The following is a 13,356-nucleotide window of genomic DNA, read 5'->3' as shown; positions in this document are numbered from 1 at the left end:
CACCCACCTGATCCCTCCCTCCCTCAGTCACTCTCCCCATCCTCCCCTCCCTCCTTCCCTCAGTCATTCTCCCAATCCCTCCGTCCCTCCTTCCCTCAGACAATTTCCCCATCCCTCCCTCCCTCAGTCACTCTCCCATTTGCTCCCTCCCTCCCTCAGTCACTCTCCCGATCCCTCCGTCCCTCTCTCCCTCAGTTACTCTCCCCATCCCTCCTTCCCTCGGTCACTCTCCCCATCCCTCCCTCCCTCAGACACTCTCCCAATCCCTCCCTCCCTCAGTCATTCTCCCCATCCCTCCCTCTGTCACTCTACCCATCCCTCAGTCACTCTCCCCATCCCTCCTACCTCAGTCACTCTCCCCATCCCTCAGTCACTCTCCCCATCCCTCCCTCCCTCAGTCACTCTCCCCATCCCTACCTCCCTCAGTCTCTCTCCCGATCGCTCCCTCCCTCAGTGACTCTCCCCATCACTCCCTCCCTCAGTCACTCTCCATCCCTCCCACCCTCAGTCACTCTCCCCATCCCTCCCTTCCTCCCTCCCTCAGTCACTCTCCCCATCCCTCCCTCAGTCACTCTCCCCATCCCTCCCTCAGTCACTCCCCCATCCCTCCCTCCGTCACTCTCCCCATCCCTCCCTCCCTCAGTCACTCTCCCCATCCCTCCCTCCCTCAGTCACTCTCCCCATCCCTCCCTCCCTCCCTCAGTTACTCTCCCCATCCCTCCCTCCCTCAGTCTCTCTCCCCATCCCTCCCTCAGTCACTCTCCCCATCCCTCCCTCCCTCAGTCTCTCTCCCGATCTCTCCCTCCCTCAGTCTCTCTCCCCATCCCTCCCTCAGTCACTCTCCCCATCCCTCCCTCAGTCACTCTCCCCATCCCTCCCTCCTTCCCTCACTCAGTCACTCTCCCCATCCCTCCCTGCCTCCCTCCCTCAGTCACCCTCCTGATCCCTCCCTCCCTCAGTCACTCTCCCCATCCTCCCCTCCCTCGTTCCCTCAGTCATTCTCCCAATCCCTCCGTCCCTCCCTCCCTCAGTCAATTTCCCCATCCCTCCCTCCCTCAGTCACTCTCCCATTTGCTCCCTCCCTCCCTCAGTCACTCTCCCGATCCCTCCGTCCCTCTCTCCCTCAGTCACTCTCCCCATCCCTCCTTCCCTCGGTCACTCTCCCCATCCCTCCCTCCCTCAGACACTCTCCCCATCCCTCCTTCCCTCGGTCACTCTCCCCATCCCTCCCTCCCTCAGCCATTCTCCCCATCCCTCCCTCTGTCACTCTACCCATCCCTCAGTCACTCTCCCCATCCCTCCCTCCCTCAGTCACTCTCCCCATCCCTCAGTCACTCTCCCCATCCCTCCCTCCCTCAGTCACTCTCCCCATCCCTACCTCCCTCAGTCTCTCTCCCCATCCCTCCCTCCTCCCGCAGTCACTCTCCCCATCCCTCCCTCCCTCAGTCTCTCTCCCCATCCCTCCCTCAGTCACTCTCCCCATCCCTCCCTCCCTCAGTCACTCTCCCCATCCCTCAGTCACTCTCCCCATCCCTCCCTCCCTCAGTCACTCTCCCCATCCCTACCTCCCTCAGTCTCTCTCCCCATCCCTCCCTCCTCCCGCAGTCACTCTCCCCATCCCTCCCTCCCTCAGTCTCTCTCCCCATCCCTCCCTCAGTCACTCTCCCCATCCCTCCCTCCCTCAGTCTCTCTCCCGATCTCTCCCTCCCTCAGTCACTCTCCCCATCCCTCCCTCAGTCACTCTCCCCATCCCTCCCTCAGTCACTCTCCCCATCCCTCCCTCCTTCCCTCACTCAGTCACTCTCCCCATCCCTCCCTGCCTCCCTCCCTCAGTCACCCTCCTGATCCCTCCCTCCCTCAGTCACTCTCCCCATCCCTCCCTCCCTCCCTCCATCAGTCACTCTCCCCATCCTCCCCTCCCTCCTTCCCTCAGTCATTCTCCCAATCCCTCCGTCCCTCCCTCAGTCAATTTCCCCATCCCTCCCTCCCTCAGTCACTCTCCCATTTGCTCCCTCCCTCCCTCAGTCACTCTCCCGATCCCTCCATCCCTCTCTCCCTCAGTCACTCTCCCCATCCCTCCTTCCCTCGGTCACTCTCCCCATCCCTCCCTCCCTCAAACACTCTCCCAATCCCTCCCTCCCTCAGTCATTCTCCCCATCCCTCCCTCTGTCACTCTACCCATCCCTCCCTCAAGACACTCTCCCAATCCCTTCCTCCCTCCCTCAGACACTCTCCCTCCCTCCCTCAGTCACTCCCCCGATCACTCCCTCACTCTCTCAGTCACCCTCCCTCCCTCAGTCACTCTCCCCATCCCTCCCTCCCCACATAGACTGGGCCTGGGAGCGAAGATCTGCCGACCCTCACGTCGTACCGAGCTGCCACCTCCACCTGACTCCCAGGTCCCATTAAAAATCAGCATGTGAAGAAGAGGGGAAGTCAGAGAGAAAGAGAGTGACATAGCGAGGAAGAAAGATAGAGAGACAGAGAGAAAGATAGAGACAAGAAGAGATAAAGGAAGGTGCCAGAAAAGATCTGAAAAAACAGAGGACAATGAAAAAGAAAAAGAACGTGTGAAACTTCAAAAGGGAACTCAGAGCAAACAGGAGGAACAGGAGGAAGTAAACCAGAAATAAAATTCAATACCATTTCCAGATAGAAATTGTTCATTGTTTCGACACAGTACTTGTGTAAATGGTATTCCTGATTGTGGTCCTGTCACTCACCCGCTAGGTCTGGTCTGACTGTTCCGAGATCAGTGATCGCTGAGTACAAGTAAAGGAGTTCATTTCTTACCAAGACGCCAGGTGTACTTTGGTTTGGTGAGTGACCAACTCAAACATGTCCCTGTCGGCCTGCACCTGCTGGTTTGGTTCGGGTCGGTGAGCAGGGTAATCGTGGAGCAAGTGAATGTTAAAGGGGAGGGTGTGAATGGCTGATCATTGCTTGGCAGGTTCCTGGGCACACCCCCAATGTGCTGTATCTTGTTTGACTGACGTAACAGGGAAAACCACAACACAAACATTCACCTGAACTTGTTTTGCAAGTTAAACATTAGCAAATAAACAGGACAGCAAGGCCAGGAGGTATGGCAAAGCAGACAGAGGCTTTAACTTTCAGATATTGCCTCATGTTCCCTCAGGGGAGCAAGCTCCAGGCACACATTCTGCTCTTCCCCAACTCAGATGCCTGTGCATCTCTCACCCCTATTCTGGCTCGGAGGGTAAATGCACTGCCTGGAGTGGAGCTGAGTCACAAGGTGCAGGGCTCGATTCTCCCGAATAGGGATAAAGTCCCCTGGCGTGTGTATTTAGCCGCGTGTTTCCCAGCGCTCACAGTGCCGAGAAACACATGGCTATTCAACTCGACTTTATTGTATAAGTGGCCTCGGCACCGTGGCACAGTGGTTAGCACTGTTGCCTCACAGTTCCAGGGACCTGGATTCAATTCCAGCCTCGGGTGACTGTGCGGAGTCTGACGTTCTCCTCGTGTCTGCGTGGGTTTCCTCCGGGTGCTCCGGTTTCCTCTCACAGTTCCATGACGTGCAGGTTAGTGGATTGGCCATGCTAAATTGCCCCTTAGTTTCCAAAAGGTTAGGAGGGGTTACTGGGTTATGGGGATAGGGTGGAGGTGTGGGTTTAGGTAGGGTGACATTTTCATGGGCCGGTGCAGACTTGATGGGCCGAATGTCCTCCTTCTGCACTGTAAATTCTATTGTGTTTAATTATATTTAGTATGAGGAGAGTTGGTGCTGTGGTGGTAATGCCACTCGATAATGCGGAGGCACAGGGTCCTGGGATATAGGGTAAATCGCAACATGGCAGCCGGGGGAATTTAAATTCAATTAGTAAAGTCAATGAATTAATCAAAAGAAAATCTGTAATATGAAGCTAGTCTCAGTAATGGTGACCATGAAACTATCATCGATTGTTACAAAAACCCATCTGGTTCACTCCTACCCTTTATGAAGGAAATCTGCCATCCTTACCTGGTCTGGCCTACACGTGACTCCAGACCCACAGTAATAAATGTCAATAAATAGTGGCATTGCCAGTGCGCCCACATCAGATCAAAAAGAATAAAGAAAAAATAACTGATCTGCAGGTGGTGGGTAATTGGTTGGGAGTTTCACTTGAGCAGATACAAAAGGAGAATGACTGAAACTGTGGGGAGGTTGGGCTGGGAGGAGCATGCTTGTAATCTTTCATTCAGTAAATAAATGTGAATCTGAGTGAAGGCTGGATCCAGTATCATCCTTCACCAACTGGCTTTTCCAAATACAACAACTGGAATAATGGTCAAGATTCTCCCGGGAACAAAGTCCCTGAGCGAGCGCGCCCGGCCCTCGCAGTGCCGAGGAACACGTGGCTATTCAACACGACTCGCGTTGTATAAGGGGCCTGAATGGGGGACTGGCGGCCGAGGACGCACATAGCCCCGTTTTATACAGTGAGGAGCTCTGCAAATCTGAGCTCCCCAGTGTAGCGAGAGATTGAGATGCCATTTTTGAATGGCGTCCCAATCTCCGAGTCCTGCAACGATCCCCGACCACCCTCCCAGTCCGAATGCGCTATGGGAGGGTCCACGCCCCCCCCCCCCCCAACACCCACGCAGGGAAACGATGGGCGGTGCATGCAGAAAATGCCAGCTTGGCACCTCAGCAGTGCCAGCCTGGCATCTTGGCAGTACCCATGCCAGTTGGCAGTGCCCCCTGGGAATCTTGGCAGTGTCAGGCTGGCACCCATGTGGCACTGTCATGGTGCCCAGGTGTCACCAGCAGCGCCAGGGCACCACCCTGCCCAAAGGTCAAGTAGCTGGGAGCCTCCGATCCCCTGGGAGACGCCCACGAGAGCCGTTCCGTCTGGTCCCCGTTGTGTGGAGCAGTGCTGAACGGTGCTGGCCTGAGGTCTCCGAGGAGAAGGGGATGAATCCCAAAGCCTCCGGCACCTCGGTAATCTGTCCATGAGAGTGAGACGAACTGTCTCACCTAATATGCAGATTTGCCAGAAAGTTGCCAGAGGGGCTGGTTTAGCTCACTGGGCTAAATCGCTGGCTTTTAAAGCAGAGTTTCTATGAGATCTCCTCTCACTCTTCTAAACTCCAATGAATATAATCCTAACTGAGTAAGTCTCTCCTCGTCTGACAAAGCTGCCTTTCCAGGATCAGCCTAGTAAACCTTCTCTGCACTCCCTCCACAGCAAGAACATCGGGCAGGATTCTCCCGCAACTGGCCCGATGCCGACGGCAAGAGCGGCGCCAAGCCCTCCGGCGTCGGGCCGCCCGGATGTTGCGGAATCCTCCGCTCTTCCGGGGCTAGGACAGCGCCGGAGGGGTTGGCGCCGCGCTAACCGGCACCAAAGGGCCGCCGTGGGCCGGCACGAGTTGGCGCATGCGCAGAACCGCCGGCGTGTTACCTGCGCATGGGCAGGGGGTTTCTTCTCCGCGCCGGCCATGGCGGAGCCCGACAGAGGCCGGCGCGGAGGGAAAGAGTGCCCCCACGGCACAGGCCCGCCCGCGGATCGGTGGGCCCCAATCACGGGCCAGGCCACCGTGGGGGCTCCCCCTGGGGCCGGATCCCCCCGCGCCCCCCCCCCCCCCCGCAAAGACTCCAGTAGATGGCCGACAAGCCAGGTCCCGCCGGGATGGACCATGTCCATTTCACGCCGGCGGGACTGGCAGAAAACGGGCAGCCCCTCGGCCCATCGGGGCCTGGAGAATTGCCGGGGGAGGCCGCTGCCAACGGCCCCCGACCGGTGCGGCGTGATACCCGCCCCCGCCCGAAAACCGGCGCCGGAGAATTCGGCAGCTGGCATTGGAGCAGCGGGGTGGGATTCACCCCCCCCCCCGGCGAGTCTCCGACCCAGTGTGCGGTCGGAGAATCCCGCCCATCCTTCCTCAGATAAGAACCAAAACTGCACACAATATCCCAGGTGTGGCCTCACCAATACCCTGTACAAATGCAGTAAAACATCCCTATTCCTATACTCCAATCCTCTCGCTATGAAGCCAACATACCATTTGACACTTTACTGTCTGCTGCACCTGAGCGCTTACTTTCAGAGACTGATGTATGAGGACACCTAGGTCCCGCTGAGTATCCGCCTCTCTCAATTTACACCCAAATAATAATCTGCCTTTATACTGTTGCTACTGAAGCAGAAAACCTTACATTTATTTTATTAAAATTTAGAGTTCCCAATAATTTTTTTTCCAATTAAGGGGCAATTTAGCCTGGCCAATCCACCTCCTCTACACATTGTTGGGTTGTGGGGGTGAGACCCACGCAGACACGGGGAGAATGTGCAAACTTCACACGGGCAGTGACCCAGAGCCGGGATCGAACCTGGGTCCTCAGCGTCGCAGTCCTAGTGCTAACCACTGCACCACGTGCCGCCCTATAACCTTACATTTATCCACATTATACTGCATCTGCACACTCACTCAACCTGTCCAAATCCCGCTGAAGCATCTCTGCATCCTCCTCACAGCTCACCCTCCCACCCTCCTCAGTATCATCTGGAAATTTGGAGATAATACATTTAGTTCCTTTGTCCAAATCATTAATATATAATGTGAGCAGTTGGGGTCCCAGCACAGATCCCTGCGGTACCCCACTAGTCGCTGCCTGACTATCTGCAAAAGACCCATTCCAACCTTTTGCTTCCTGTCTGCTAACCAGCTTTCTATCCAGCTTTTAAGCGACTCTTGGACAGGCACATGGACAATAGTAAATTGAAGGGGAGCAGGTTAGGTTGATCTTAGATTAGGATAAATGGTCGGCACAACATGCTGTACTGTTCTATCCATCTCAAGACACTACCCATAATCCCGTGTGCTTCAACTTTACATGGCAATCTGCTCTGTGAGACCTTCTTGAAAGCCTTCTGAAAGTCTAAATAAACCACATCCGCCGGTTCTCCCTGGTCAAGTCGTCTAGTTACATCTTCAATGAATTCTAGTCGATTTTTCCAGCATGATTCCCTTTCATAAATCCACGCTGACTTTGTCTGATTACACCCCTGCTTTCCAAATGCTGTGCTATACAATCCTTGATAATGGACTCCAGCAACCTCCCTACTACCGATGTTAGGCTCACTGGTCTATAGTTCCTTACTTTCTCTCTACCTCCCTTTTTGAATAGCGGGACTATATGAGCTACCCTCCAATCTAGAGTTTTTATGTTCCCCACTAGTTTATTTTCATATTGTATTTTTCCTGTCTTAATCAATCCCTTTGTCTGCCTTTGCTGAATTTTAAACTGTTCCCAATCCTCAGGTCTATTGCTTTTTCTTGCTAATGTGTATGTTTCTTCTTTGAATCCAATACTCTCTCTAATTTCCCTTGTAAGCCATGGTTTGGCCACAGTTCCCTTTCTACTCTTGCACCAAATAGGTATAAACTATTTATAGTTCACCTATTCACTCCTTGAATGCTGCCATTGCCTGCCCGCTGTCCTTGTTTTCAGTAATGTTTCCCAGTCCGTCATAGCCAGCTCATACCTCATACCATCATAGTTACCTTCACTGAGGTTCAGGACCCTGGTCTCAGAATCAAATAACTCACTATCCACCTTGATAAAGAATTCTATTATATTATGGTCACTCATCCCCAAGGGTTCTCTCACATATTGCCAGAATTGAACCCTCCACCATCAAAATCCTGGAAACATGAAACTGAACTGGACCAGCCATATAAATAATGTGGTTACAAGGGCAGATCAGACGCTGGGAATCCTGCAATGAGTAACTCACCTCCTGACTCCCCAAATCCACAAGTCACAAGTCAGGAGTGTAATGGAATACTCTCCACTTGCCTGGATGAGTGCAGCTCCGACAACACTCAAGAAGCTCAACACCATCCATGGCTTATTGATCAGAATACCAGTATTGTTTTACCTTAAACATTCACTCTCTCCACCACTGACCCACAGTGACAGCCATGTGTACTGTCTACAAGATGCACAACAGCTACTTATCAAGGTACCTAACAACATTTTCCAAGCCTGCTAGCACCTTGGCACGGGTAGCAGACAGATGGGACCACAACCCACAAGTTTCCCTCCAAGTCACTCACTATCCTGACTTGTGGTTCCTTCATTGTCACTGGGTTAAAATCCTGAAACTTCCCCCCCCCCCCGACCTACACCACATGGACTGCAGCTGTACAAGGCGGAGGTTCAACATCACCAGGTGCTCAGCACCATTCGCGACTCCTCAGATAATGAAGCAGTCCATGGACAAATGCAGCAAGACCTGGACAATATCCAGGCTTGGGCTGACAATGACCATCTCCTACAAGAGAGGCTCGAACCATCGCCCCATGACATTCAATGGCATTACCATCACTGAATTCCCCACTATCAACATCCTGGGGGTTACCATTGATCAGAAACTGAACTGGACCCAGCCACATTAATACTGTGGCTACCAGGGCAGGTCAAAGGCTGGGAATCCTTTGGAGAGTAACTCACCTCCTGACCCCCCAAAGTCTGACCACCATCTACAAGGCACAAGTCAGGAGTGTGATGGAATACTCTCCACTTGCCTGGATGAGCAGCTCCAACAATTCTCAAGAAGCTCAACACCACCCGAGACAAAGCAGCCTGTTTGATTGCTTCCCCTTCCACAAACATTCAAACCCTCCACCAGTGACGAACAGTGGCAGCCGTGTGTACCATCTACAAGATGCACTGCAGTAACTCACCAAGGTTCCTTCGACAACACCTTCCAAACCCACAACCACTACCATCTAGAAGGACAAGAGCAGCAGGTACCTGGGAAACCCCACCACCTGGAGGTTCCCCTCCAAGTCACTCACCACCCTGACTTGGAAATATATCGGCCGTTCCTTCACTGTCGCTGGGACAAAATCCTGGAACTCCCTCCCTAACAGCACTGTGGGTGTACCTACACCTCAAGGACAGCAGCGATTAAAGAAGGCAGCTTACCACCACCTTCTGAAGGGCAACTAGGGATGGGCAATAAATGCTGGTTTAATCAGCGTCGCCCACATCCCGTAAATGAATTTTTAAAACAATAGAAAACAACTGCCTCACGGCACCGAGGACCTGGACTTGATCACGGCCCCGGGTCACTGTCCGTGTGGAGTTTGCACATTCTCCCCGTGTCTGAGTGGGTTTCACCCCCACAACTCAAAGATGTGCAGGGTAGGTGGATTGGCCACGCTAAATTGCCCCTTGATTGGGAAAAAAAGAATTGGGCACTTTAAATTTATTTTAAAAAGGGATGGAGAACAAATGTTGGCCTAGCCAGCAAAGTCCACATCTCATGAACAAATAAAAAACTGACAATGAAACATAATCACGTGTATAAATCCGTTATATCCTAAAAACTCTCCGAATTTAACTCCTGGGTGAATAACTTGAAAATTAAATAGCACCAATGGCCTGTTGCGTCCCCACTCGCTCCAGATCTCTGCATGAGTAAAGTAGTGGAACCTGGTTGCTGATTAATTATTAGCTGCGATGCTTTGGTCAGAGTGTATCAGCTGATAGTGGAGTGCCAGCACGTTCACATTCACAACACTCTTTGCTTCGATTCTGCACAGGCCCAGACCATTCCTAGACTGTCACAATGTGGGTAAGAAGTTGATGCTGGAGTCCGACTTTAAAGAAATCACTGGTTCTAATTTAGTCAAACCTGGGATGAAAATCACAGCCTGTTTACAGGGCCCAGTGCCTGGGCAGCAAAAACTCAAGTGACTGTCCCTCTTCTGACCCAGGAGGTGTTGACACAAATCTGGGCCCTCACCAGCACAAGCAGTGACTCTGTTAGGAAGCTGTTGGCAATTAATGATCCATTTCTGGCCGGTCACCATTCCACTCAGGATGTGTGCTTGGATCTTTCCCACTGTAAACCCAACATTCCCTCACACACATATTCCCAGTCTCTCTTTCTCACTCACAGAGCACGACAGAATGTATTACTGCAGTACAAATCCATTCACTCTGACCAGCTCCAAAGAAGAGTCATACTGGACTGAAGACACTGGGCGCGATTTACCGGCTGTCAACGCTGGCGGGATATTCCGGTCCCACGCCGGCACACAGGTTTCCCGGCAACGAGGGGTGCTGTCACCGGGAAATCTCGTTGACAACAGCAGGGTCGATAAACCCCGTTGGCGGGCCGTCTGCGCTGTGGAGAAATACGTGTCGAGTTGGTTGGTGAACCCGCTCTCTATCTCCACAGATGCTGCCAGACATGCTGAGAATTTCCAGCACTCTCTGGTTTGAGTTCAGATCTCCAGCTTTGGCAGGATTTCACTCTCACTTCAAACAGATGGTTGGTCAGTAACCAAAATACATTTTAAAAGAACATATCTTGTCCCTTCAGACTCCTTTCCCCAAGCTATTTGGTGCTTAATTTCTTTTGAATTCTATCATTCTCTTTTTCATTCTCTCCCCTTGTATGTACTCACTCTCTTATCCCTCAATGGTTTCTCACTCTCAATATTTCTGTCTTATCCCGGGTTCTTTCTCACACACACACAAATTACACACGTGTCATTTCTCTGTGTACCCAGTTTTTCTCTCACTATTTTTGCCCTCTCTATTTCCAGTTTCCCCCCCTCTCTCTCTCTCTCTCTGTTCCAGTTTCCCCTCTCTATCTCTCTCTCGCTGTTCCAGTCCCCCCCCCCAGTCCCCCCCCCTCTCCCTCTCTCTGTTCCAGTTCCCCTCCTCTCTCTCCCTCTCTCTGTTCCAGTTTTGCTCTCTCTCCCTCTCTCTGTTCCAGTTTTGCTCTCTGTTCCAGTTCCCCCTCTATCTCCCTCTCTGTTCCGGTTTCCCCCCTCTCTCTCTCTCTGTTCCAGTTTCTCTCTCTCTGTTCCAGTTTCTCCCTCTCTCTGTTCCAGTTTCTCTCTGTTCCAGTTTCTCTCTCTCTCTCTGTTCCAGTTTCTCCCTCTCCCTGTGTTCCAGTTTCTCTCTCTGTGTTCCAGTTTCTCCCTCTCTTTGTTCCAGTTTCTCTCTCTGTTCCAGTTTCTCTCTCTCTCTGTTCCAGTTTCTCCCTTTCTGTTCCAGTTTCTCTCTCTCTCTGTTCCAGTTTCTCTCTCTCTCTCTGTTCCAGTTTCTCTCTCTCTCTGTTCCTTTCCCCCCTCTCTCTCTCTGTTCCAGTTTCTCCCTCTCTCTGTCCCAGTTTCTCTCTCTCTCTGTTCCAGTCTCTCCCTCTCTCTGTTCCAGTTTCTCTCTCTCTGTTCCTTTCCCCCCTCTCTCTCTGTTCCAGTTTCCCTCTCTCTGTTCCAGTTTCTCTCTCTCTGTTCCAGTTTCTCCCTCTCTCTGTTCCAGTTTCTCTCTCTCTCTGTTCCAGTTTCTTTCTCTCTGTTCCAGTTTCTCTCTCTCTGTTCCAGTTTCTCTCTCTCTCTCTCTGTTCCGTTTCCCCCCTCTCTGTTCCAGTTTCTCTCTCTATGTTCCAGTTTCTCTCTCTGTTCCAGTTTCGCTCTCTCTCTGTTCCAGTTTCTCCCTCTCTCTGTTCTAGTTTCTCTCTCTATATTCCAGTTTCTCTCTCTGTTCCAGTTTCTCTCTCTGTTCCAGTTTCCCGCTCCATCTCTGTTCCAGTTTCTCTCTCTCTCTCTCTCTCTGTTCCAGTTTCTCTCTCTCTCTGTTCCTTTCCCCCCTCTCTGTTCCAGTTTCTCTCTCTCTCTCTCTCTCTGTTCCAGTTTCTCTCTCTCTCTCTCTGTTCCAGTTTCTCTCTCTCTCTGTTCCTTTCCCCCCTCTCTGTTCCAGTTTCTCTCTCTCTCTCTCTCTGTTCCAGTTTCTCTCTCTCTCTGTTCCAGTTTCTCTCTCTCTCTGTTCCTTTCCCCCCTCTCTGTTCCAGTTTCTCTCTCTCTCTCTCTCTGTTCCAGTTTCTCTCTCTCTGTGTTCCTTTCCCCCCTCTCTGTTCCAGTTTCTCTCTCTCTCTCTCTGTTCCAGTTTCTCTCTCTCTCTCTCTCTGTTCCAGTTTCTCTCTCTCTCTCTCTGTTCCAGTTTCTCTCTCTCTCTGTTCCTTTCCCCCCTCTCTGTTCCAGTTTCTCTCTCTCTCTCTCTCTGTTCCAGTCTCTCTCTCTCTCTCTCTCTGTTCCAGTTTCTCTCTCTCTCTCTGTTCCTTTTCCCCCCTCTCTCTATTCCAGTTTCTCTCTGTTCCTTCCCCCCTCTCTGTTCCAGTTTCCCCCTCTATCTGTCTCTCTCTTTCTCCCTCCCTCTCTGTTCTAGTTTCTCTCTCTCTCTCTGACTCTGTTTCCCCCTCTCTCCCTCTATATGTTCCAGTTTCCCTCTCTCTCTGTCCCAGTTCCCCCCTCTCCCTGGCGGTAATCACCCAGCTATTCCAGTCCTCATACTTACAGCAGGGATCCGTTGCTGTGTTTCCTGCCCAGCCGGGCCAGTCTCCTTTTGGGTGAATTGGTCAGTAAAGCCACGGGGAAGTTGAGGCTTTGCCGGGAGTGGCTGCAGCTCCGCTCTGCAGACAACATGGTCCAGCTTGACTGCAGCCTGCCTGCTCCTCACTCCTGCCGCGATCGCCTGTCCAGCTCCACCACTCTCATTCCTGGACCTGCAACAAGGACCGGCGATTGAGTGGGAATGTGTGGGTGGAACACCGCCCTCTCCCTCCACCAGCTCCTTCCAAAATCACAGCACAAGCCACTTTGTAAAACCAGAAAGAGCCCTGGTCAGGTCACGCAGCCTGTTTGCTCGGTACAGTCGCGAATGTGGCCACTAAACGACACTTGCTGGCGCCCAGAATGAGTTTCCTCTTGGCTCACTGTCCCAATACTTGCTCAACTTTCCCGTTAGATTGAGTGTGAGAGCGAGGATGGAGTCTGGAGACACCATGTGGCAGCTTCAGTGACGCTGGGGAGCAATGTGTATTCAAACTGGGGACAGAACCCAGGACAGAATCACTGCTAAACCCAGGACAGAATCACTGCTAAACCCAGGACACAGTCACTGCTAAACCCAGGACAGAATCACTGCTAAACCCAGGACACAGTCACTGCTAAACCCAGGACAGAATCACTGCTAAACCCAGGACACAGTCACTGCTAAACCCAGGACAGAATCACTGCTAAACCCAGGACAGAATCACTGCTAAACCCAGGACACAGTCACTGCTAAACCCAGGACAGAATCACTGCTAAACCCAGGACACAGTCACTGCTAAACCCAGGACAGAATCACTGCTAAACCCAGGACAGAATCACTGCTAAACCCAGGACACAGTCACTGCTAAACCCAGGACAGAATCACTGCTAAACCCAGGACACAGTCACTGCTAAACCCAGGACAGAATCACTGCTAAACCCAGGACAGAATCACTGCTAAACCCAGGACAGAATCACTGCTAAACCCAGGACACAGTCACTGCTAAACCC

The 13,356-nt window shown here is 52.3% G+C and overlaps 1 protein-coding gene across 2 annotated transcripts in view; it reads right to left on the bottom strand.

Moving 5' to 3' along the window:
• Positions 1 to 12,794, bottom strand: part of LOC140395729 (ras-associating and dilute domain-containing protein-like) — a 156,511-nt gene extending 143,717 nt beyond the window's left edge. Inside the window, exon 1 of one of the 2 annotated variants that reach the window (XM_072483874.1) lies at positions 12,329 to 12,794. In XM_072483874.1, the coding sequence (XP_072339975.1) occupies positions 12,329 to 12,456 (128 nt within the window). In that variant the 5' untranslated portion in view covers positions 12,457 to 12,794. Of the gene's footprint in view, positions 1 to 2,793; positions 2,905 to 12,328 lie in introns of those variants that run through there. The other variant, XM_072483875.1, reaches the window with a different exon arrangement.
• Between the last annotated feature and the right edge of the window lie 562 nt (positions 12,795 to 13,356).

The sequence above is a fragment of the Scyliorhinus torazame genome, chromosome 18 (genome assembly GCF_047496885.1).
Source record: "Scyliorhinus torazame isolate Kashiwa2021f chromosome 18, sScyTor2.1, whole genome shotgun sequence".
In the NCBI taxonomy this organism is placed as follows: domain Eukaryota; kingdom Metazoa; phylum Chordata; class Chondrichthyes; order Carcharhiniformes; family Scyliorhinidae; genus Scyliorhinus; species Scyliorhinus torazame.
Note: the sequence above shows the minus strand (reverse complement) of the source record. Positions and strands in the feature narration are given on the sequence as shown.